The following is a 26,602-nucleotide window of genomic DNA, read 5'->3' on the forward strand; positions in this document are numbered from 1 at the left end:
CACTTTGGCAGCCCCCCTAAGGAGATAAAGGAACAGATGTACACACTCCTCCCTGCGCCTGGTCAGCTAAATGCCTTGTATCCCAATCATGAAGATGGCAGCAACCGTGGTGGTGATAAATAGCAGCTAAGCCTGGTGGAAATAGGTTTGCAGCCGGCTTCTCAAGAGAAATGTTCTCTCAGCCTGGCAGAGGGGAAAGAGCATAAGTTTTATAGTCAGACAAACTCATTTTCTAATCATGATTTATCTGCTTATCTATCAGCAGTTGAATCCAGGGCAGTTACTCAATCCTTGTAATTCTTGTAATCTGGGTTTCCTCCTGCTAAATAAGAAAGACTTAAACTATCTTTCAGGATGTTGTAAGGGTTATGTGAGAAAACTAAGTGAAGTTTCTGACACAGTTTCGATCACGTAGTAGGTCTTCGATACACGGTATATCCTGTCTTTATCCCATCCCAAATGCTTCTATTCTTTTGGCAGCATCCAAGAAGCTATCAGAAACATTCATTGCAGACCCCACCTCTCTGGACTCCCCACCTCATCCCCCCAAAACCAGCATCTCCCCTAGAAAAATTATTTTGTTTTTCTTCCTATGATCTTCAATGACATTCATTGGAAAAGTTATCCTTTTGTCATAATTTCATATGATCCAAAGTAGCTTTCCAATTAATTCTTTATTAGAATTATTTGTTTTGCAAAACAGAATGAGGGGATAAAAAGATAGAGAGCTCCTATGTCTTTTTCCTTTACACTGAAGTATTTTGGTTTAAGTTTTTATTATTTCAAACTTAGTTTCATTTGAAACCAAGGCAAAGCTTTTCATCTGTAACCCCTTCTTTTATAAGGATTTGCAAACTTTTATAGTCAGTTTTGCTGATGGTTTACATTTATTTTACTTGAGTTCCCTAGTGGTTATGCCAAGAATACGATTAGTTGTGTGATTCAGAGATAAAATCTTCGGGCAAACACTCATAGAAGACTAATGGTTACTAAAATTTCACGTGATAAATGAGTCAATTTAAAGAATCAGAATTTTTGAACCATATGAGACTGTAAAAATCACTTACTTTGATACCTTATTTTTGAACAGCTCTCATTATAGAATATTTTCAAATGTGACGGAGTGTTCTGCTAAATGCATTACATATATTATTTAAATTCCACATTATCTCCATTTAACAGATACAAAAAACTGAGGATATGAAAGGTTTAATAAATTTTCCAGGGTCAAGTGGCAGAGAACTACCTAGAGATTGCTGATTCTTAATTTTGGCTTTTTCATTAAGCAGTGATGTGTCGCTTTATGTGCGAGGAAACTGAGACTAAGGGCTCTCCATTGGTTGGAAGAGGGTGATGGAGCAGGAGTGAAACGTTTGGGCTCCCGAAAACCCAGTGCAGTCTTCCTTTTGACCTTATTGCCTGCTAAGATGTTATAGACGGGCTTCTGTCATATTTTTCTTGAGGGTTTTCGTTTAATACTGAAGAATTAAACAAAAATACAGTTCCCTGTTTTTTTACTTTGTCTCAATTTTCCATTTGTATTCATGTTTTCTTTTTCAAAATTCTGCACTTCTATTTCCATTGTATCATTTCTTTTCATTACATAGGGCCTTTTCAATCTTCCTTCCTTATGGAATAGGTAAGGGATGAATGAATGAATGAATGAAAGAAAATGTAAATAGCTCTATAGACAAATGGAAAAAGCACAAATAAAATGAAATAGTTTAGAGCTATGAAAAGTGTGTATCTTAAATACCAGGTGATGCTTCTTGTCCTCTCCACCCCATATGTAACTCTGTCTCGTACTCTGTAGCATCACAGTCCACTGTGTATCCTGGAGAGATACAGCCAGGCTGTGGCCCATGGGAAGTAACCAGGGACACTCTAGGGACTTTTACAGCAATTGTGTGAGCCACCTTGACTTGTTCTGCTGTTTTTACCCACTGTTTAGCTGGATTCAGGTCCTGATTCAGGGGTCTTTTCTCTGGCCTTTGAGTCTACCTCCAGTGCTTGGACTTGATGGCTGAGCAAGGTTGACTCTCCGAACTTGGGTCCTCCCAGCTTTTGACTGGAGCCTTCTGCTCCTTTCTTCTTCAGGATCCATTCTTCTCCTGATACCAAGCCTATCCCGCAGGTCTCAAAATCCTGCTCCCTACCTGATGGAGAACTGCTCAAGACAAGTCTGTACACCTGACTAATCAGACACATTTCCCCATGGCAGTGATGATTTTATCCATGTCTCTCCACCATCACATGGTCTCCTCGTGGCAGCAAACATTAACGCACACAAAACACAATTTTAAAAATTCCAGGAGGTCAGAGGGTAAAGAATGTGGCAAAAAGTGAAATAAAAGTCTTGTTTGTATGAGCAGCAATGGTGACATGGGTACAATAGACGTAGCTAATCACTTGATCACACAGCATCAGGGATCATCTTGAATTCAAAGGGAAAAGGAGTAGAAGGGTATTGCAACATTTATTTTATCTTCCAAATGCCTATGGTCCGCACTCCTGCTACACTGCCTTCTCTCTTCCAGCCTACACCTACGGCCTCATGGGGAGTTCCCAATGCTCAGTTGACAGAGGAAGAGATTTGGGCCTGGTTTACAGATAGCTCTGCATGATATGCAGGAAATTCTCAAAAGTGGACAGCTACAGTTGTTACCACACCAGGTCAGTTTTTGCCCGCCACCCAGAAAGCCAAACGCCAAGATGAAGAGATTGCAGCAGAGAGAGAGAGTTTATTAATCACAAGGCAGCCAAGTGAGGAAACAGGAGAATGAATCTCCAATCCACTTCCCCAAACTTAGGGACTCAGGGATATTTATGAGGTAGGGGACAAGGTGGTCTGAAATGATTGGAGGTGAGGAGAGGTGAGGTAATTGATGATCTGTGCAAGCGTAGTCAGGCTTCATGCCTCTTCGTAGGATGCATGTCCACAGAACAGCAGTGTTAGCATGCCCTGAGAGTGGAGTTTTAACCTCTTTGACATCAAAAGGTCGCTTATCAGACATATGTCTGCATGGGCCCAGTTGGTGGGTTGGTGGTCTCAACCAGCCTGAAGTGGACAAGGGGTTCCAATTCCTGAAAAAAAATAGCTCAAATACCCATTACCATGGTGACCCAGGCTCCAGGGAGATGTTACCTATAGGAAGCTAGTGGGAGTCAGATAGCATATTGCCTAAACAGCACAGTTAACAATGGGTAAGTTTATTATGCAGATTTAAGTCCTCACCTTCCGTTCTGATAAGTTTCTAGGTAAGGCCATCCCCCACTTCTTCCTGGTACAGGGAAGAAGATATCTTTACAAATAGAGATTTCCTTTACAAATGTAAATGTCTCTTACAATGGGTAACCAGAACTAAGAATGGGTTTAGCAAAGATCCTCCCAGATACCTGGAGATGTCTATGGTGATGGCCTGTTCTGGGGGCAGGCCTCCCATCCCAAACTCTTTTGGTCAGTTAGTGGCAGTAGGGGTCAAAATGTCTTTCAGGCAGACACATATTTTGAGGTGGCCAATTCTGACCAGTTATTAGCTGGTAGTTATTAGCTGCTTAATCATCAGTAGTTATTAGCTGCTTAATCATCAATGGCTAACTGTTTGCCGGTTTCACAGCACTACAGCTCATCTCTGGGACCCCCATGAAGGACAGTCGTGAAGGGAAATCCTGCCAGTGGGCAGAACTTTGGGCAATGTGCCTGGATGTTCACTTTACTTGGAAGGAGAAATGGTCAGATGTGCATGAATTACATACCAATTCATGGACTGTGGCCAATGGTTGGCTGGATGTTCAAGGACTTGGAAAGAACATGATTGGAAAAATTGATCACAAGGAAATTTGGGAAAGAGGTATGTGACCTCTCTGAGTGGGCAAAAAAAGTGAAGATATTTGTGTCCCATATAAATGCTCACCAAAGGGTGACTTCAGCAGAGGAGGATTTTAATAATCAAGTGGAAAGTATGACTTGTTCTATGGGTACCAGTCGGCCTCTTTCTCCAGCCACCCCTGTCATCACTCAATAGTCTCAAAAACAAAATGGCCATGGTGGCAAGCATGAAGGTTATGCGTGGGCTCAGCAACATGGAATTCTACTTACCAAGGCCAACCTGGCTATGGCCACTGCTAAGTGGCCAATCTGCCAGTAGCAGAGACCAACACTGATTCTCTGACATGGCAGCATTCTCCAGGGTGATCAGCCAGCTACATTGGCAGGTTGATTACATTGGACTGCTTCCATCACAGAAGGGGCAGTATTTTGTCCTCATTGGAACAGACACTTACTTGGGCTATGGATTTGTCTTCCCTGAAATGCTTCTGCCAAAACTACCATCTGTGGACTTACAGAATGACTTATCCACTGTCACGCTTTACAGTGCTTCCGATCAAGAAAGTCACTTCACAGCAGATGAAGTGTGGCAATGGGACCATGCTCGTAAAGTTCACTGGTCTTGCCATGTTTCCCACCATGCTGAGGCCACTGCTTGGATAGAATGGTAGAGTGGCCTTTTGAAGACGGTCATAGCAACAGCTAGATGGCAATACCTTGCAGGGTTGGGGCTAGGTTCTCCAGAAGGCTGTATATGCTCAGAATCAGCATGCAATATATGGTGCTTTTTCTCTAATAGCCGGGATTCATGGGTCCAGGAATCAAGAGGTAGAAATGGGAAAGTCATCACGCATTACTACCCCTAACGAACCACTAGCAAAATTTTTGCTTCCTGTTCTTCTAACCTTATGCTCTACCAGCCTAGAGATCTTAGTTCCTGAGGAAGGAATGCTTCCACCAGGAGAAACAACAATGATTCCACTGAACTGGAAGTTAAACTGCCGCACCGCTACTTTATACTGCTCCTGCCTCTGAATCAACAAACTAAGACAGGAGTTACAGTGTTGACTGGGGTGACTGATCCCAACTACCACGGGGAACTGGACTACTACTCCACAACAAAGGTAAGGAAGAGTATGTCTGGAATATAGGAGATCCCACAAGGTGTCTCTTGGTATTACCATGCCCTGTGATTCCGGTCAATGGAAACTACAACAGCCCGATCCAGGCAGGACTACTAATGGCCCAGACCCTTCAGGAATGATAGCTTGAGTCAGGCCACCTGGTAAAGAATCAAGACCAGCCTAGGTACTCAATGAAGGCAAAGAGAATACAGAATGCGTAGTGGAAGAAGGTGGTTATAAATATCAGCTATGACCACGTGACCAGTTACAGAAACAAGCACCGTAATTCTCATGACTATTTCCTCCTTATTTTGTTATGAATATGTTTGTGTGTGTGTGTATCAAATATCATTATTTTCTTCCTTCTCTGATTCCCTTATCATGTAACATAAGACACATTGACTTTATATCATAGTATTTAAGTATTGTTAATTTACATCATTGTATTTAAGTTATGGGATAGCAAGAAGGAGAGTAAACACCACTCGAGGACTTTACCTCCTCTTCTGGAGAAGGTGCTTGTGCACTTGTGGTTATTTGCAGGATAGTTGTATGATGTTCAGCGGAATTATGACCTTTTTATGTGTCAACTTGACTGGCCCACAGGGTACCCAGACATTTGGGTCTGAGTGTGTTTCTGGATGAGATTTATATTTGAATTCATAGACTAAGTAAGCAGAGTGGGTAGGCCTCATCCAATCCATTGAAAGGCTGAACAGAACAAAAGGCTGAGTAAAGGAGAATTTGCTCTGTTGGCCTGTCTTCCAGCTGAGACATCATCTTCTCCTGCCTTAGACTCAGACTAGACTGGAACTTGCACCACTGGCTCTCCTGGTTCTCCAGCAGATCCTGGGACTTCTCAGCCTCCATAACCTCATGAGCCAGTTCCTTATAATAAATCTCTGTATCTCTCTGTATATATCTCCTACTGGTTCTGGTTCTATTTCCTGGAGAACCCCGACTAATATACTTGCTTAACATTTCATCACTATTTGTCATTATACAATTATTTGTGACATCATTTATGGTCTGACCACATGTCCCCTGAGTGTGGGGATAGTAAATAATATCTATTGTTATTATTATTATATTGTAATAATTACAAAACCATCCACAACAAGAATAATAATATCCAACCCTTGTTTTATTCCAGGCACTGTTTTAAGTACTTTAAATGTACTAATTGATGCAATTCTTACAACAACCCTATGAGTTAGATATTATTATGATCCCAATTTACTAATAAGGAAACTGAGGCACAGAGAGGCTGGTTAATATACTGAAAGTTATATAGTACAACTGCAGCCAGGACTTGAAATCTAGCAGGCTGGACCTAGATCTCCATTATGCAAACTGCATCTTGTGTTATTATGTTTGGAATCCAAGAATGGAGGGCAGGGGTTTTCTTCATACTGTATTCCCTGCACCTAGTGCATCAGAGAAGCAGCTTGAAAGTATGATAGTAAGAAAGTAGGTAGTATCCTGAAACTAGACCTACTGGATAAGAATCTCAGTCTTAACTCAATCACTTTTAACTGTGTGATTTGGGGCAACTTACTTAACTTCTCTGTGCCTCAGATTTTTCATTTGTGAAATGGGAATGACAATAGGATTATTGTTAGGATTAAATAAATCAATACTTGTAAAGTGCTTAGACTAGTATCTGGCATTTAGTAAGTACTCAATAAATGCTAACTTTTAGAATGATGCTGGTTTTACTTATCACTTCATCCCCACCCCCTAGAAAAAGCATATCATAGGCACTCAATAAATATCTGATAAACTAAAGAATATATTTGTTATGGTCCACGTTGTACTCTTTTATCTGCAACGGTGCTGCCTCCTTTCCTTCCCTGCATCCCTTCATAACCTATAATGTATGAGGCACTGTGCTAGAGGCTAGAGTGACGGGGTGAATGAGACATGGTGTTGTCCTTAAGGCATCCAGAGATGAATACATACTCAGACATAACACACATAATATAGTGCATGAATGGAATAACATTCTAACCTCAACATTATGGGAGAACAGAGAACATATGGAGCATCTAACTCAGGTGGAGGGGAGGTGGGGTGGAGGGGAGGAGGGCGCCACTACTAACAACAATGTAGATGACCTTCTGCTCGAGCTACTTGTAGTAACGAAGGGAAATAGACTATTCTCATAACCATTTCCCCAAATATCAAGATAATGATGCTGGGGACCCTAGATTGTTACAGGTGAGTGAACTCAAGTGTGACTTTACCTGTGGAGAGGTTAGATGGCTACGTATTTATTGTGTATTGAAAAGTCTTTCAATACCAGGAAGGATCCTCCGGCCCCCACGACTCTTCTTATATAATTGAGACCAAATAGGTTCTGTGCCTATAGGAAAGAAAGAGGAGGGCATGTCAGTACGGAAGGCATTTGCCTGTAAGTGACTGAATGCCCAATGAAATGTGCTCTCCAGACAAAGATAGTTCTTCTCACATAACAGGAAGTCTGGCGGGTATTGGCCTTGGTTCTGCTGCTTAGCAATTTTATCAGGAACATAGATCCTTTCCTTTCCCCTAGGGTGCTGCCTTTTACTTTTATATTCATCACTCCGTGGTTGCAAGATGGCTGCTCTCACATCCAGATTTCACTTTCATATTCAAGACCTGAAGGGGAGTTAAGATGCCAGTCTTTTAATGAAGAAAGCAAAGACTTTCCAGAATTTTTCCTAGCAGATCTCTGCTTGTGTTTCATTGTCACATGGGCAATGCCAGCTGGATTGGAGCCTGGAAAAGCAAGACACAGGAGTATCACGATTGGCTTAGACCAAGGGTCTGCAAACTTTTTCTGTAACAGGCCAGATAGTAAATATTTTAGGCTCTGCAGCCATACGGTCTCTGTTGTAATCACTCAATCCTGCCATTCTAGCACGAAAGCCACCATAGACAATACATAAATGATTGAGGGGTGCTGTATTCCAATAACACTTTATTTATAGACACTGAAATTTGATATAACTCTCATATTATGAAATATTATTCTTTTGATTTTTTCCAACTATTCAAAAATGTATAAACCAATCAGAGCTCATAGGTCATACAAAAACAGATGGCAGGCCTGGTTTGGTCCATGAGCCCTTAGTTTGCTGACCACTGGCATGGACCAATGACAACCCATCAACTGAATCTGCGCAGCAAGCTACGACAAAGTCGGTGTTCTAGTAGTTCTAACAGTTGTCTCCAAGGGAGAAACAAATACCGGATAGGCAACTGACAATGCTGTAATAAAGGGTAGGTTTAATTTTCTACGTAAAATTGGACATATAAAGTTATTTGGCATATTATCAGGGCATAATATTTTAGTTCCTTTCTCTTTCTTCCACTTTAACCTAGAATCCTTTCTTATTCATAAAAGCCTCTTCTCTGCTTCATTAGAACAGCTGGTACCCAGACTCTGGTTTTTAAGTAATTAACTTAGGAAAGTATTTTGGGGGGTATCTATATTTCAATCAACATGAGATTGATTACCTCCTGATGCCACACTCTAAGAGAAAACTGGAGAGTCTAAAATTATGAATTAGCGACTCTATTCAAGTTTCATAAATGTTTCAAAGTATTCTTCCCGGGCTTCCAGTGGTGAGGGGGAATGCAAATGGAATCCCAGCATTGAGAAAGATATTCTGCATTCTGCTTTGACCTGATCTCATTATACATTCTCCACTTGCAAGAGAGAGAAGAAAAAAAAAAGATTTGCAGCAAGCAAAAAACAGACTCCCACTTTATACATTTAATTACAAAGGCAATTTCCTTTATAGCCTACTTACAGGAATACCTCTTAGCATGTTGCCAACAGTATCACAACTTGTTTATTCAAAGGTTATGTGTGAATGAGAGCTTTTTGATATTAATCAAGCAATTTGCTAGCAATGCTGGGAAAAGGAAAATATTAGCTCTATCCTGAAAAATGAAATAGCCTGTTAATCAAGTTCACTCTATTGAAGACAATTAAGGGGAGAGAGAGGGCAAACAGACCCTTCAGATAAGAAATTCCTAAACTGATGAAGTTTTTAATAGGGTGTGGCATAGACTTCTGCACAGAAAGTGATTAAGTAAACTAACATCAATCACCTTACAAATTCTGTATATCAGGTATTTATGGATTCAAAGGTTACTGTTTATTATTAATTGAAAAAAAATCCTACTGAATGTACCAAATTCAAAAGCAAAATTCTTGCATATGGACTATGCTATTGGTGTTCACTTATTATCTCCAGTTAGAGTTAAAAGGTGAAATAGAATGTGCATGTTCTTAAACATCTGTCTCACTTTTTGGTTCCCTCAGCAGCACACTCTTTGTTGATTTGAGATTGGGTCTCCATCAATCAAAATTAAATTCTGCAATAGGAGGCATTTAAAACTATTTGTATAAATGTAGATGAATGGGATAAGGTTGCAGGATAGGAGATATGAAAAATAACTGTTCTGAGGCAATCTGGTTCCTAAGGAGAGGGTCTTTTTTCTAGCATGATGAATTGCAAAAATCCATTAGTCAAACACCAACAGAGAGTTAAGTTTTATAAGCCAGGCATTATCTAAATTAGTGAATAAAATTAAACCTGCATGAGAGAAAAGAGAAAAAAAATGTTTCACAATATTCCCTCTATTTCTCCAATTTATTTGCAAACTTTATTATTATTAAAATTAAAAAATGGTATGATGTTAGCCATCAGGGAAAAGCAAATAAATACCACGTGAGATACCACTTCACATACTCTAGGATGGCTATAATAAGAAAAAACACAGGAAATATTAAGTGTTGGTGAGGATATGGAGAAATTGGAACTCTATACACTGCTGGTGGGAAAGTAAAATGGTGCAGCCACTGTGGAAAACAGTTTGGCAATTGCTCAAAAAATTAAACACAGAATTAACCTATGACCCAGCAATTCCACTCCTAGGTATCTACCCAAAAGAACTGAAAACATATGTTTACACAAAAACTTGTACACAAATGTTCATAGCAGCACTATTCAGGATATCCAGCAAGTGGAAAGAACTCAATAACAAAAGTGGTATGATGGAATTTTTAGTTCTAAAGAAATTTTCATATATTTTTGAAATTATAGGTAATCATCATCGAACATTTCTGATACATCTTTATAAGACCACGTAGTGGAGAAAAAATATATATATTAACAGCAGATGTCAGAGTCACCTGTTAAGGGAGGAACTGTCTGATGAGAGTGGGAATCTTGTACTCAAATGCCTCTAGAGGCCAGGCAGAAGCAGGAGTGGTGGGGACAGTGACATTAAAGAGAGTGAAGTCCTATCTGAATGGAAAAGCAACTGCCTATAGAGATGTGGCCCCCAGTTGCCAGATATTTTGTATTTCAAGAAAAGCCAGAAATCTAGTTGTGTGTTTTTTTTTTTTTTTTTTTTGGAAGACCCTAGATTCCTAAATATCTGTTCACATTTTTCAAATTCAGCCTGTAGGCTACCAGTTTAAAACTCTGTTTTAGGAAAACTCCTGGATAATCTACTTTCTATACAGTAGGATAGATCTGGAGGCCTTTGCATAAGAAGGTAACAGGAGTTTTGAGATTGGGGTGAGTGCAGGAGAGAGCACTGCCCAAGAGGGGTCTAAGGCTTGTGGAAATGGGTAACCAGTGAGAAATTCCACTTGTCAGGGGTGGCTAGAGGAATTTTAAGAACAAGGATGATCAATATTCAATTTTAAGTTATTTGATTAAAACCACTCTGCCATCGCAAACCTTTAAAGCCAGCCAGACACACGAAGGCCTGTGGGATGGGTTTTGGGGGAAATCAGAAGATAGTCTGCGTTCTGTGACTGGTGAATGGCGGAGCAAAAGGAAGAAAAAGCCAAGAGAGAACAGCAGAAGCAGGGGCTCAGAGCCTCAGGATGTGAGAGGCAGGTATTCACAAACGCTGGGGAACAGCACAAACATCCCACAGAAGATGGGGTGGCCAAACACTAGGCTGAGCTCTGCTGACACCTGGATTGCAAGGGAAAGCTTCAAAAGGTACAATATTTTAAATAGAAGCAATTAATACCAAATTCCTAGTACTGACAAAAAAAGAAAGATCACAACGTGGTTGGACAAAGGCTAAATTATTTTTGTGAGCCCATGTAGTCTTACAATTGAGTGATCCTCTCCTCCTTTCCCACTCTGCTTACCACGTAGGCATGTAGTTGGAATCAGTCACCAGTCAGGAGTGGAAGTCTTTCAGATGGAAACACTCCTCCATCCTATCTGATCCGCAGAGACTAAAGGAATAAGAATGGGGAGCAGGATGCCCCTAGTGTCTTGATTGTGTCCATACCCCTCAATGCCGGCCCAGGGTTTAGATTAAAGTCATCAGATTAGGAGAAAGACCTGCTTTCCTAGTGAATGTGATCTTGGGGGAGTCACATGGCCATTCTGAGCTTCTCTTCCTCATCTGGAGTTTGGATTTGAGCATAATTATGTTTCTCCTGTCTACTTGCCAAATTGTTTTCAAGAGCTAAATATAAAAAATATGAAGTCTTTTGAAAACTGTGGAATGCTCTGCATGCAAAAAAATATAATTACAACAGGAACAAAATCTTAAGAGTGAAAGAATGAAATAAAACTCTGTTCATTCAGATTTATATCTTTGGGAAGGGCCCCAATGCCCCGATATTCTAAGGAGCAAGTTGAATGGGCTTGCCAAGTAAAGGGATACAATGTCACCTGGGGAGCTAGGGCTGGAGAAGAAAGGTGATACAATTGGGTGTTCCAGGGGTCACCTCATTTTCATCAGTGCTCACAATCATTGAGTGTGCTGCCTCCAGCATTAGAGAATTTGTATTGCTTGATCATTTGGCTAATTCCTCCAAGACGAAATACATTTAAAACTAAGATATTTAAAGGGCAATTTGCCAATTTTTCTTATCCTGAAAATGGAGAGCTACACATCCACATTTGTCCTATCTCCTCTTTATCTGAGTGCTGTTTCTTTTCCAGAATAAGGAGGGGAATGTGCCCTATATAAGGAGTGATGTGATGAATCACAGTGGCAGCTTGATTGTGACAGGCACAGGAGAGTGTGAAAAGAGATGTGCCAAGGTGTTTATAACAATATCTTAAGAAATGTCTGCTCTCGTCTCCTTTTGACTCTTGCTTGTCTGGATTGAAATCATTCACCTAGGGACAAAAGCTTTGATCTCACTGTACTTCCTCTGCTAATCAAAAACATTTCAAATTATGTCTCATTCCTCTTAATGACTTCCTATCCTAGAGGATCAAATGTACAGATGCTTACGTTTGGACTCATGTTTAGTTCTAGACTTCCCAGCCACATAGTGTGTGTGTGTGTGTGTGTTTGTGTGTGTGTGTCTGCACGTATGTGTGCGCACATATGTGTGTGTTTGTAACAGACAGAAGGTTGGTGAAAGGGACTCAAATAGATTAGCCAATAACCATAAAGGCAAGCAGCAAATATATTTACTGTTTTTACAATAGGAAAATGACATGCTATTCATACTTTACAATGTTTCTCTGGTCCATAAAGAGCTTTCATCTAGCTACCAAGCTCCAAAAACCTTTAATTTCACATAGAATAGCTTCAGGTAAAATAAAGGAAAAAAAGCTAGCCCATTTCTTCATGAAAGATCACATCCAATTTGGTTATATCTACTGGAATCTTCTACATTGTACCTGCTGCAATAGGCAAATGAACATTTCATCACTGGTGCATCACAGCCAGGTCAGAAGAAATAACCAAGTAGTGTCATCAGACATCAGGAAAAGGATCTTCGGAAATGGTTTAATCTACCCTAACGCTTCTGTATACCACTTTTACTTAAACCAATTGGGTTTGGTTAATATGATACATAAATTTATCCTGAAACTAAGATTTCATGTGTTAAACCAGGGACCAAAACTGAATTGTAGTGAGATAGGAGTTTCAAGTAGTAATATTTTCCACGTATGCAATCCATAAAGAATTCATGATCAAGTCTTTCCTGGTAAGCTTTTTTTCTCTACTCCAGAGAAGAGATGCTTTCACAAACTCTGGCTGGTTGGTATTGAGCTGTGCAGGATGTGACGTGCAGCTAGTACTCAACATTTTACCCCCACACTGGATCCGCTATGAATGTGTGAGCTTAGCTCCAAACCACAGCTTCTTCATTTGTAAAGTGCAGAAGTCAAATCTAATGTTCTCTCTTCCTCTGTGATGTTAAGATTATGATTTCTACGAGTATCACTTTGCAGCCACTTGAGAAATAGCAGCAGACTGATTCATTTTCGGCATCACCCACAGAGCAAAATTTTGGAACAAATAAAGTCCAAACAATAATTAGTTTTATAAACAGAAGTGACAACAAATTAACCAATAAAGTTCCTTGACTCACTTTACAGAAAGAGATAAGCTTTGCTGGTATATCCACATTTTATAAATATCATCACCAGGGTAATTGGGAGAGTTAGACCCAATGGGATATAATAAAATATAACATTGATGTACTTTTCCATATTATATAATGAAAAATTATTCAATTAAACTTTAATAGAATACTATGTAGTAACATCAAAATATTTGGTGACATAAGACAGTTTTTAAAAAAATAAACTTTGAAACATCATAATTCCGGTGAAATTTCCCAAACTGTCATGTCATCATCAGGAAGTACAGGAAAAGGCACTTTTACAGAACAGTCATCTGTAACAAAAGAAACAAAATATCCAGACATTAAGCACAATGACATATCTAAAATAACACAAAAAGGATTAAAAATATGAAAACCTATTAAGATTAATTGGTTCTATGTAATTTAATAAGTTGACTAATGCAGAATTAAAAAACTCATTATTACTAGAGTCAATAAGGGTCAGTACTTGCTAAATGAGATTAGAAGAAGGGCCCACATTAAAACCAAAGTTAATCACTTGTTTCCACTCTCCACACACATACACTCACCCCTCTCTTCCCTCTCCAATTCTGATTTTATGGTAATAAACGACATTTTACCCTATACGAGAGGAGTGTCCTGTTGAAAAAAAGTATTTTAATTCTTTCACTATATTTTTAGTATTTTTGGAAACAAATTAAATTGCTTGATTTCTCTCTCAATACATTTTTGAAAACTCATTATAGTCTCTAGCTGCTCAATGATATTACCAAGAGAAAGTTCTCAGATGAGTTATTTCATTCTGAGTCTTCTAGGATGGAAAAGAAAGAGACATGATAGAAAATTATTAGAAAAAGTGTTTCTAGAAGTCTTGAGCTATTACTTGAAATATAGAACTCTATTCTCTCCATCTGACTGGAGAATGGCTGATCGCTTTGTCTTGAATGCGTGATATTACTGTCAAATTCAAAGGAGGTAGGAGAAAATTAAATATATTTCAGATCAGGATAGCCAGTTCTGGTCTACACTTCAAATTGGTGAACATTTTTCCAGCCCTCCAATCCTCCTCTCCTGTGGTTGCATTTTCCATTCTCTTACTTGTACAGTTTTCTTTTTCCCCTACATTACAGTGGTCCAATCTTGGCAGATTATTGTGCAACCAAAAAGGACACAGTCTCAAACTGTTCTAATCAAATCTTCCGCGTCTACAACAGAAATTTAATTATTGCTAACGGCAATTAACAGTCAATTTCCCATGTGTCTATCATTTCTCTTTCCACTCTGCCTTTCTCCTTTTGGAAATCTCCAGAAACTTCTCCTAAATATCATTGCAGATAATATATTAACTTCTTAGATTCCTATAGGTATTTTTTAATGACCTCATCAAGTTATCTCATATATTTGTAACTTTCTCATTTGATCCAATGATTTTTTCCCTAAACAAAAGCTTTCTTTCCACTCATTGGAAGTAGACAATTAAATAACACTAACATTGGGGAGCGATTTTAAGGAGTTCAGAGAACGTTTTGAGAAACTTAGAAGAAAAACTTCACAGAAATTGCAAGTAAACAAGAAACTTCAAATCCCAGCAGCACTCCAGGGGGAAAAAATACATCTCAAATCTCTATGGAATAACAACAACAGAAAAGGCCAATATGTGGTGAAGTGGCAGACGGAATAAAAGCCAACTCAAAGGCCTCTCTGCTTGCGTCCTCCAGGAAGACCACCCAAAATGACACAGTGAGAAGCTTCAAGTCCTGGTACACGTGCAACTTTCTCTACTGCAAAACTAAGCATAACGGAGTTAGCACAAATGCATTACCATCTCAGCTTGTTCTCTTCTTACAGTGTGTGGTGGCTCCAGTGCTTAAGCCAAGTTTTCTAGCAGTACTCCTTCGGTAAACTAAGTTGAGTTTTAAATAGCTGGAAGCAAATTCTATAATATTGAAAATAATATTTAAATTAAGTAATCATATTCCAAAGGTATATACAAATGAATTGGAATTAATATACTTTTGTGCATGTGTGTGAGGAAGATTAGCCCTGAGCTAATATCCGATGCCAATCTTCCTCTTTTTGCTGAGGAAAATTGGCCCTGGGCCAACATCTGTGGCCATCTTCCTCTACTTTATGTGGGATGCCACCACAGCATGGCTTGACAAGCAGTGTGTCAGTCCGAGCCCGGGATCCAAACCTGCAGACTCCAGGCCCCAGAAGCGGAGCATGCAAACTTAACTGCTACGCCACCAGGCTGGCCCTGGAATCATTATACTTTTTAAATTATCCACAGAAACCCAGGTACTTTACTTGTAATGGAAAGAATAACCAAGACTTAGGTGCATTTCCTTTCTTTGTACTGGATATTTATACTATGTGAAAACTGTTGTCACTGAGGTGAAAATATCAATGAAAAGAGTCACTGAGTCCACAAATCTCAACTTTTTAGAAAGTGATTTTTAAAAATACCAAGTTGATCGTGAGCAAATAACAGATGTAATTTTCATTTATAGTGTATTTTATGTTCTTGTACTCAATAACAGTGGCCCAGGTTGGAGAAACAATGTCAAAAAAGAAAGACGTGGCCTCTACCTCCACTGGTTTCAGAGTGTCGTGCTGCAACCCGAATTAACACTATTCGGTTTATATGATTGATATAAACCGAATTTATATTTGATTTATAAAGAGAATCAATTATGCAATTACTTTCTATAGCAAGACCTCTTAATAACTGACATTTCTATAGCCTATTGTCTAAATGCCACTAACTAGTCTTGCGATCTTGGTTAAATCACTTAACTTGGGGGCCTTACGTTCCTACAGAGGAAAGTAAATGGGGTTAGCTACAAGTTCACTGCAGTCTTTTTTGGCTCTCACAATCTAAATTTTTTGATGTTTTCCATGCATCACCTCTGTTTTAGTCTGTTCAGGTTGCTATAACAAAATACCACAGACTGGGTAGCTTATAAACAACAGAACAACAGAAATTTATTTCCTACAGTTCCAGAGGCTGGAAGTCTGAGATTAGAGTGCGAGCATGGTCAGATAAGGGCCCTCTTCTGAGTTGCAGACTTCTTATTGTTGCCTCACATGGTGGAAGAGGTGAGAGAGTTCTCTGGAGCCTCTTTCATAAAGGCATTAATCTGATTCATGGGGGCTCTGCCCACTTGACCTAACCACTCTCCTATTCCCCCACCTCCTAATATCATCACCTATGGGCAATTAGATTTTCAACATATGCATTTGGCAGGGACATAAACATTCAGACCACAGCAACCTCCCTTAATCTTCATGATCATCTGCAGTGAGAGAGGTAGAGAATGTGATCTGTGGAAGATAGACTCGCTAGAAAAATGCCAAGGGGGATGAGAAACCTCATCTCTAGACTCCAGTTCAGTGCCTGAGTGCTCACGTGACACAGGACATGTGAGCATAGGACAACATGGGGACAGGCTTGTTGCTTGCTAGCTTTGTGACCTGGACAAGTTATTTTATACCTCTGAGTTCCGGTTTCCCTAACTGTAAAGCTGGAACACAACCTCACACATCTCTAGGATGTTTAGCATAAAATAAAATCTTTATAGCTATATTTTATCCTGTAATAAAGGAATTAGGCAATACATAATCATCTTATAACAACAATTTTAACAGACTATCCAATTCTCCATCTGTCAATTTGCACCTTGTCTAGGATCCAAGGTTTTCTTATAACTGACTCTTGAATGTGCCGCATCCATGTCTCAGCAGAATAGGGTTGCAGCTTTCCTCCAGGACCAAAACTAGAGAATCAGGTCTTCTAACTATGTCCAATGAAGCAGGGAATTGGTCCTACTTAGGAAATTTTTTAACACTTTTCCATAGTTCGTCAATAAAACAAAACAAAAACTGTGTCATCTTTTCTAAACATGGCAAATCTGATGATATTGGCAACCTTTATTATTACAACTACTAAAAATTAATTATCAGTTAATTATTGATTATACATTAGCCAAGATGTGTCTCTATTTAACTCTGAAGCTCTATCTTTTTAAAACTTTCTCCTAGTTCTGTTCAAATCCAAGAGAGGGTAAGTGTTGTTACTGCAGAAGATTTAAAAAAGGCTTATACAACATATTTGTTATCAATGCTTTATTGTTGAAAACAAAATTGAAATTCTCTGGCACATAAAACAATTATTTCTACAAAAGGAAAGCCTACAAATCTTGATAATTTATACAAATAACAGTTTCTCAAAAAATAAAATTTTAATTTAGTAAACTTGTCTTGTGCTCTATATTTTTAGCACTGTCTGCAATAATCCACCATAAATCCCTGAGCAGAGACATTTTTGACGATGTTCTTTAGTGCCCCCAGCCCTCCCCACCCCGAGTTGGTCAGTTACTAAGCCCAGCCCTGTAGTAAAAGATGTCAGGGACATTTCGTTATTAAAGATCCATGCATTTTATGACACAGGCCCAATTATTAATGCTACTTGGGAACTGGGTCAACATGAAGTGCCTCTACTGTGCAATCAGTGAACCTATTAAGAACCAAGTGTTTGAAAGGAAGAACAATAACAATAAAGACATAAAATGTTAAGACTAGGAAGTCATCATAGGTCAATAACTATTTAAATAAATAAAAATGTTAGATATTGAATTCATCTCTATATCCTTATATTAAATTCCTTATTTATTTATTTTTGCAATTGCCAATGCACTAGAAGATGAAAAATACACTTCAACCCATGTTTTTGGTTTGACCATGGGTTTGTTGTTGTTAAATGTTAAATATCATACTGAAAACACAGTGATTTAGTTATAATTTAACTTTTGGCCCTTCAGTGAAATGTTTACAAAATAATATACATATTAGGAGGGACTTCTTATTAATGCCATCAACAAATCTCTCTCACTACATTTGCCCTTCTGACAAAAACACTAATGACATAGGAACACTACTTTAAATTTCTTATCCCGCTGTATTCAGATATGCAGCAAAACATAAAATATGGAGAAAACATTATACGATGTATTTGCACATCCAGCTTCCCTTTAACGGGGACGCTGATCATATATACATGGAGTGTGAAAGGAAAGGAGAAAAAGCTAATTTTCAGTTTCAAAGAACTGGCTTAATAAATCAAGTTTTGTTTTGTTATTTTGCTATGGCAGAATAATAAATAAATAAATATGTAGAATATTGTATAGCTACTTTATGAAGAAGTTGAGAGCCGACTGCTGTTTTACAAAGTTAATATTTAGTAGCAAAGTTTGACTGCAAGTCAAAAAAATCTTCAATAAATGTTTTTCTCTACTTCATTTAGTCTGTTACTTGTGAAATGATCATTGAAGTGGTTACTAACAGGTAATGAAATAAAATACCAAATTTGCTAGTGAAAAATGGTTTTCAACTGTGAAAAGCACTTGGCAGAAGATCTAGAAACACACAGGCTAATGTTACACGCTATTGCAGCTTAAAATAATTCATTTTTGATGTCTTTTGGGAAGAGCAAAAAAACTTATCAGCATTGCTGTTTAGGTATCTATCAGAAAGTAATTAGCATTTCACACCAACAGTTTCCAAAATATAAAGTCATTGGCAACCATCATTATACACTCCTTTGCGCAGATTTGACTTTTTTGAACAGTAACATCTGGGAAGCACAAGACACCTTCCCTTTTGTCTCACAGCTGCTGGTTAGTTATTAGAACTGGACCACTTTTAAGCTTCTTTTTGATTTAATCCTTACATATGTATGCGCATTAAACAGGAACAGCCATTTTAAAAGGAAATTTCAAAAGCCTAAGAACTAATACAATGAATTTTCCTAGGCAGTTTTGGTGGAAAATGTTGGTGACATTAAAATAAAAAATGCCTGCCTGACACATCTAAGGCCTCCCCAGCCCCTCCTACAACACCAGTGTGAAACATGGTTAGCTCTACTCTGCATATCTTCTCCAGAACATGAAAAGCAAATGATGCTCAAAAGAGTGAAGACTGACATAACCAAATCATAAAATGTTACGTGCACTAGTCAGGAAACAACTGTCGATTCCGAAAAATCCTGACACAGTATTAAAAAAATTGTTCTTTCTAAGTTTCACAAATTGAGAAGCAGGCTGTCCAAAAGAGGGAAGACAGCAGCGTCAGGACAACGGCCAGCCCGCTGGGATTCACACCACACTCCCATCACTCCCCATGAACACCTGACCTTAATAGTTTACCGTGGCTGAACAGACACTCTGACTTCCTCTCACAGTGTTTAAGGAACAATATAGTTTCTAAATTAGCTTTCAAAAATGAACAAAATTTGTAACTTAGCCCCCTCCCCCCTTAAGAATGCCAAAAGATTCTATTTTAAGTGCTCTGGTTTACAGTCTATGGGTAACAATTACATCCTTCAGGAGGTTTCCAATGTTCCCCTTTTTGGTGTTAACGGCTGTGCCAACAGCAAAGTGGATACTCCCAGAAGTGGCAGTGACCTCTGCCTTGGTCTTGAAGTCCAAACTAGCTCGTGTCATACCACTGCTGGGAAGTTCTGTTCGTTGATGAAGCCAACTTGGAAGTATGGAGGAGGAGGAGGAGGCGTTGCCCTCCTGTGTCAGGTCTTGGAAGTCTTTAAGCCTTGCTTTTCCATGATGTTCCACAGTTTGCGGAGATTGGACTGCGTGATGACGTCATCCGGCTTGAGCTGCAGCGCCCGCAGGTAGTTGGCCTCCGCCTTCTGGAGTCGGCCATTAAGGTGCAGAATGGCCCCCAGGTTCATCAGAGCAGCCGGATACTGGAACCAGAGAGAGGAAGGAAAACGATTAAGAGGCCATTACAAGCTTTCCTTCATGGAAGACAAAAATCTTCATCCACTTATGCAAATGATTCCCTTATGTCTGCAGGCATTTTATGGAAATAATTTAGCAATTTATACAAATAGACAAAGATAACTAGGAAGGAAAAAAGTTTTCAAACAGCTGCTGTGTACTTTGTGCTTTAAATAAGGCACGCAGCTAGAGAAATAGTATTCTCCTTTAATGAGAAAGCATAGGTTACATACGAAGACCTAGTAACTTAGTCAGACTGTACTTTTGAGAGAAAAGTTAAAAGTGATACAATGTCAGGTGGAAAGTATTAAACTTCTTTTTTCAACTCAATGCCAAGAATAAAAAATTAAGTGGGAAAAGTTGACAAATCTATGTCTACCCACTCTTTTCTTCCTCTCCTTAGCAATATTCCAGGCCATTTATGCAAACATAAATAAATAAAATAGGGCCGGCCCTGTGGCTTATCGGTTAAGTGCGCGCGCTCTGCTGTTGGCGGCCCGGGTTCGGATCCCGGGCGCGCACCGTCGCACCGCTTCTCCGGTCATGCGGAGGCCGCGTCCCACATACAGCAACTAGAAGGATGTGCAGCTATGACATACAACTATCTACTGGGGCTTTGGGGGAAAAAAATAAATAAATAAAATTTAAAAAAATAAATAAAATATATTGTAAAATTTTAGGGTAAAAACCCTGAAAAAAAATTCAAGTACAACCACTAAAGTCCTTTCCAAATCTAACCCAAGTAGTTTAATGAAACAAAGTCCTTATTTTTAAGTCAAACAGTTTTTAAACTTCTAATGGTGAACGTTTACTATAAATATAGCAAAATAAAAACACATCAAAATAGATAAAATATGGTACAGAAAAATGTAACCTTCATAAATTTTATATTATTTGTTTAAAAGTAGTTGAGTAATCCTCAAACGGAATTTTCTGTAATGTGTGATAACTGCAATACAAAGTTATCATGTGAAAGGCAAAGTTAAAAAAAAGTATGTTATATATCATTAGTTTAATTAATACAAGGGTTTCCATCCCAAAATTCTCAGACATTAGTTAACAACAATATAAGTCCTTCCCAAAGGAAAAAATATTTTGCTTGCTATCTACAAATAAGAGCTGTTCTGTTCTTGTCTTGTCCCTAGAACTTTCTGGCTAACAGAAAGCAGCTAATATTTGGCAGTTACATAAATGCATACTTCAAGTATCAGATAAAACTAAAAGTGCTTATGCTAAGATTATGTTTTCATTTTATAGACGGTATCAACTATTCACTGTCCTGGCAACCTTATAATACAGCCTAATTCACAATTATTTTTACAATTTAGTAGTTCCACAATTCACACATTTTTTAGCTTAATTCATGTGACTCTACTCTTTACTGTAAAAGAATTATTTCTGAACCAAAAACAATGCTGGGGAGAGGGTTGAATAGTTCAGAATAAACCAACTTGGAAAAAATGATCAGACTAGGATTTTAAGAGATCTGGATTGAGTTCTTGCTCAACAACTGACTGTGACCTTGGTGAGGTCCCCTAACATATCTGTGCCCCAATTCTTTCATTTATGAAATATTGAAATAATATCAACTTTTCTGTATGTTGTTAGAAAGATAAAATGAGAAAATTAATAAATGTAGCACAGTACACACACATAGCAGACACTCTACAAACGTCAAGTTCCCTTTTCCTCGTTTCATTTTGCCTGAGGTCTAGCACATGCATGTTTGTGATTTTCATGTTGCTATACAGATTTTATAATTTTTCTTTCAATGGCTACATAATATGTCTCTGGATGCATACCAAAATTTTTCTAAGTCCTCAACTACTGGGCATTATTTTCCAACTTTTCTACATCCTTTATTCTTTTCCAAAAATAATGTTGCAAATATAAGCTATTCCCGATTTTCAAAAACCTTTTGGTTAGGATGACTCCATAATTATCAAGAAAAATACAGATGGTCAGTTTCTAATTTTAAACACCAATCCAAATAAACATAGCTCTAAATTACATGTGCAGTGAATAGCTGCACACTGGAAACCTAAAATAACATCACCTACTCCGTCTTCCTAAAAGAACTTTTTTATCAGACTGTCCATTATCATCTTGAATTTCTTGATACCTGGACACATTTCTGAATTATGTCTCCTCACAGAGTTTAGCACAACTATCAATAAACAGCTACTAAACTGATGGTGAAGTGTGTTCACAGCCTGAATTACTAGAGATGCTAAGTAGATAAAATGTTCAGACTTCCTGCCATCCTGAGTGGGAAGAGAGGAAATGAGGAGGGAGAACCACAGTTGGAGACCATTCCTTACTAACCAGAAATAGAAGAGGCCCAGCGACAGGGCTGAGAGAAACCAGATGGCTCTGTGGGATAGTCGTTATTTCTTGAATCACTTCATTATCAAAGTGTCTGTATCTAACTATAATTGCAACTCCAGGGGATTATTAAAAACACTCAGAGGTTATGGAGTCACACGCCTAGGTTCCAATGCCAGCTCCACCAAGAGATGTGTGCACTTGAACAAGTTGAGGGAGCCCTCGAGACCCCAGTTTCTTCCAGAAATGCGATAACACTACTTGCTTCATAGGGCTGCTGTTGAGATTAAATTAGAATACGAAATTGTCTTTTTCCTCTTCTTTTCCTTCAGTCTCCTCATCTCAAAAACACAAAGCAGAATCTCCTTGTCAGTGTGCCTGAATGACCCCTGAACCCAAATGCTGAGGATCTGTGAACTGGCTCTTATTTTTACGAGCTTTGTAGTCTGTCTTGGTTAAACCTGGAAGTGATGGGTGTGAAAACAGGTGGTGAAGTAGACCAGGCCTATAAATAGGCTTTACTGTTGTTACTAAATTGCAGCCTGGGGTTCTTCAATCTTTCAAATACTTTGGAGTCACCTCCCTGCCATCAAATGATGAAAAAATTTTAATATTATTCTAAGGAAATGCAATTAGGAAGTTAAATCTGCCATCAAAATGAGTCTGAATGCTAATCATAACGGCGTTTTTGGAATAACTTTAATTTTGCATTATTCACGCTAGCATGTTATTCATTAAACAAAAATAATCAAAAATTGACATTATGAAGTTAATGTGGGATAATAGATCTCATGGAAGCTCACATAACTCATTAACTGTTCCCTAAAGACTAAAAATCCAACTACACTAAAAATGTGCATATTTAAGAACATCATTCAATATTTTTAAGCAGCTACAGATTTCTATGCTCAGATGTAACATTTTGGTTTAAATGTGTTTATCTTAATAGAGTAAAAAAAGTTTTTTACTTTAATACCTACAAACATACATTATGTAATGCTTTAAAAACATCACTGTAGCTTCTTATTTGAATGAATGGAAACTAATGAAATTTACATACCAGTATGCTCAAATGTGGCATAAGTAACAAATATCATTGCCTTAGGTAACTGCTTTGAAAGCGTCAACAGTTATTTTGACATAAACAATTTCATGTGTGTGTTAAAAATTTATGAATAAAACTAAATATAGATTATTTTTTCTATATGGTTGTTTTCTTTCTTCAAAGACAAGGGCTTTATTTTTTAAGCCTGCTGTGTTTCCCCTCCACAGCAGTGACTGGGTAGCTTGCTGGATGCCCAGTGGACTGAATGCCTTCAGGTCTGCCAGCCTCTACACAAATCGTAGTTCACGGAGTAGCATCAGCATCACTTGGGAGCTTGACAGAAATGCAGAATTTCAGGTGCCAACCACTGAATCAGAAAACGAAGTTTAACAAGATCCCCAGGTGCTCTGTATACTCATTAAAATTTAAGAAGCATTGTTCTAGGGGCCATTTCCTGATCTTAGATTACACCGTTTTATATTGTGAGATGACGTTTCCTACAAGAGGATGAAGTTCCTACAGAACAAAGAATGTCAGATCAAATGTCTATCCTCCATAAAGTAGAATTCTCTTGGCCATGCAGTTATTTAAGGTTGAAATAAAACTTTATTAACAGAAGCCATAAATGACTAAATAGGGAATAAAAACCCTTTTCATAATCAAATAAGAGCATGGAAAGGTTTTTAAACAGACAAAGATTACCTAGCTATGTAATCAAAATGCACAAGTTCAGGTGACTGGCTGATTACATACTGGTGTCATTGCTCTCTGCCAGCTGTGACTCATGGGCTGGGGAAGAGAAACCCAACCACAACAGCTGATGTCTTCCCTGACACACATCCTCTTTTATTAAAGACAGCCGATGAAATTTGCAGCATGTTAACAAGGCAGTCAGCAGCTTGTAACCCAGTACCACGGGGTTTGTGGCTCTGTACAACAAATGACACTGCTTCGTACTTCATAGACTAGAAAGGAGAACCAGACCTTTCCTGTTTCCTTGACAAGGACAGATGCTTTACATCAAAGGGGCTGACTGGCAGCCATACTGAGGCAACAAATGATGTCTTTTTCAAGTCTCTAGGGAATTATGCCTTTCTTGTTACTTGACTGTGGTTTTTGGCTTATTTCTCCAACGTTGGAGGAAATAAGCAAAATTAAAATAATAGATAAATATTGGGATGGTGTAGAGCAAAAGCAAGATTATGCAGGTGTGAGTCTAGTCTAAGGCCCTTGAGGCTCCCAAGGAACGAAGCTGAGCTCACAGGGTCTTCTGAGCACACGATCGAAAGACAAAGTAATTTTCCTGGCCTTCGCCTATTGTGTAGTCTTGGAAAGATATCTGTGGCGGACGAATAATAAGACAATATGGGAATTAGAATTGGGAATTCATGTTTTTATTGGGAAGAGGACTAAAATGTAGAACTTTGAACAGAGGACTTGGGTGAAGCCTAGAAAAAGGAAAAGAAGGTCTTGGTTGAAATGTTCTTGATTAAGCGAGAGCTGGAAACCCACAGAGTAATTGGGTTCTCTGTATCCCATTAGTCCCTGTGACCACTTCCCTTTTGTGAAGGTAAATCAACAGGCAAGAGAAGCTATGAAAGAGAAGAAGATAGAAATAATTGACCACTATTTCTAATTTTATAAATATATTTATTTCTATTCAAAGCGTTCCTGAAATTATCCATATATTGTCCAAATATATATCCAAATATTGTATATTTACTGTTGTATGAACTAAATAACTTTTAAGAAAGAATGTCTGAAGTTAGCCTTACTCAGCTATCACTCAATTAATACACTACACGTTTTTAGGATGTTTTCATGATAACGACCTTTAACTTCCCTTCTGAATATAATTTGCAAACTTAAATGAGTTTGCACAGTCTGAAGTTTTTAATGGATTCTCACTCTTTTTCAAGTAGTTACCAAATAACTTAATGAAGGCTGCATACTGCCATTGAAATTGCTTACTGAATTTATCAGAGCAGTAACTGTACCATAATGCTTAAAAAATAATGGTATAAACTTTTAAGAAACGTATTCAGGAAAAAGTATTTATGCATAAGTTTAAGGGATCTCTTTATATTTATTGTGCCTTGTACACGGCAGATGTTTAATAAGTAATTACTGAATTAAAGTTTTTAAGATTATGTGTCAGGCTTAGGGAAAAAAGTGTAACGGACTGAGACAAAGTTAGATACCTTATTCCCCTTAGTTCCAATATCACTCCTCCTGCTTTGTCCCATTGGCATGCTGAATGCCAAGCTAGAAATCTGAATAAATTATCTTTGATTTCTTGTCTTCCTCCACACACACATATACAACCATCCAATTGTTCAGTCTTGGCAACTTCACCCCAAAATCCCCCTTAAATCTGTCTTCTAACTATACTCTGCCCTTTTCCCCAACTTGGTTTAAGCCTTAATCATCTTTTCTTGGATTATTTAAATAAAATTATTTTGACAAAAAAGGAGAATAAATGAATGGGTAGCTGAACAGATAGATGGGCACTAGATTAAATGAATGAATAAACACACAAGTAAAGCCATATGCAGGTTTTTTCTTTATTATAAATATCTGAGGCATAGAAAAATTTCAGAGACTACAATAAAAACTGTGTGCTTGCCTAACAAATAAAACTTTATAAAGACAATTGAAGCTCCCAAATATCTCTTACTGTCCTACTCTGAACTCACTCCCATCCTCCCAAAACCACTATCCTTAAGTGGGTATTTATCATTCCAGTATATGTTTTACACTTTATTTTTTGTGCACCCATAACAAATGTATAATCTTATACATCTATAAGTTTTAATTTTATAAACTTGTCATTATCCATCATAGGATGCCATCTTGCCAAGCACCCAGCTGGAATCTGAAGTTTTTGCTCATCATTTTGTTTTATAGGTTTATCCATGTTGATATATGTAAGGTTTAGTTCTTTCACATGAATTCCATTAAACGACTACCCTTTCTCTTAAGGATGGACTATACACTCTTTAAAACAGGGCTGCCATCAATATTATTGTGAATATCTCTACATATCCTTAAGGGAGAGTTTCTAGGAGTGGCAATGCAGGATCATAGGGGATCTTCAACTTTGCCAGATATTACCAAATT

The 26,602-nt window shown here is 38.2% G+C and overlaps 1 protein-coding gene across 1 annotated transcript in view; it reads right to left on the reverse strand.

Annotated features, from left to right (window-relative positions):
- Positions 1-17,334: 17,334 nt before the first annotated feature.
- Positions 17,335-26,602, reverse strand: part of TMTC2 (transmembrane O-mannosyltransferase targeting cadherins 2) — a 387,738-nt gene continuing 378,470 nt past the window's right edge. Inside the window, exon 12 of the mRNA XM_058568709.1 lies at positions 17,335-20,078. Coding sequence (XP_058424692.1) covers positions 19,899-20,078 — 180 coding nt within the window. The 3' untranslated portion in view covers positions 17,335-19,898. The remainder of the gene's footprint in view (positions 20,079-26,602) is intronic.

The sequence above is a fragment of the Diceros bicornis genome, chromosome 25, assembly GCF_020826845.1.
Source record: "Diceros bicornis minor isolate mBicDic1 chromosome 25, mDicBic1.mat.cur, whole genome shotgun sequence".
NCBI lineage: Eukaryota > Metazoa > Chordata > Mammalia > Perissodactyla > Rhinocerotidae > Diceros > Diceros bicornis.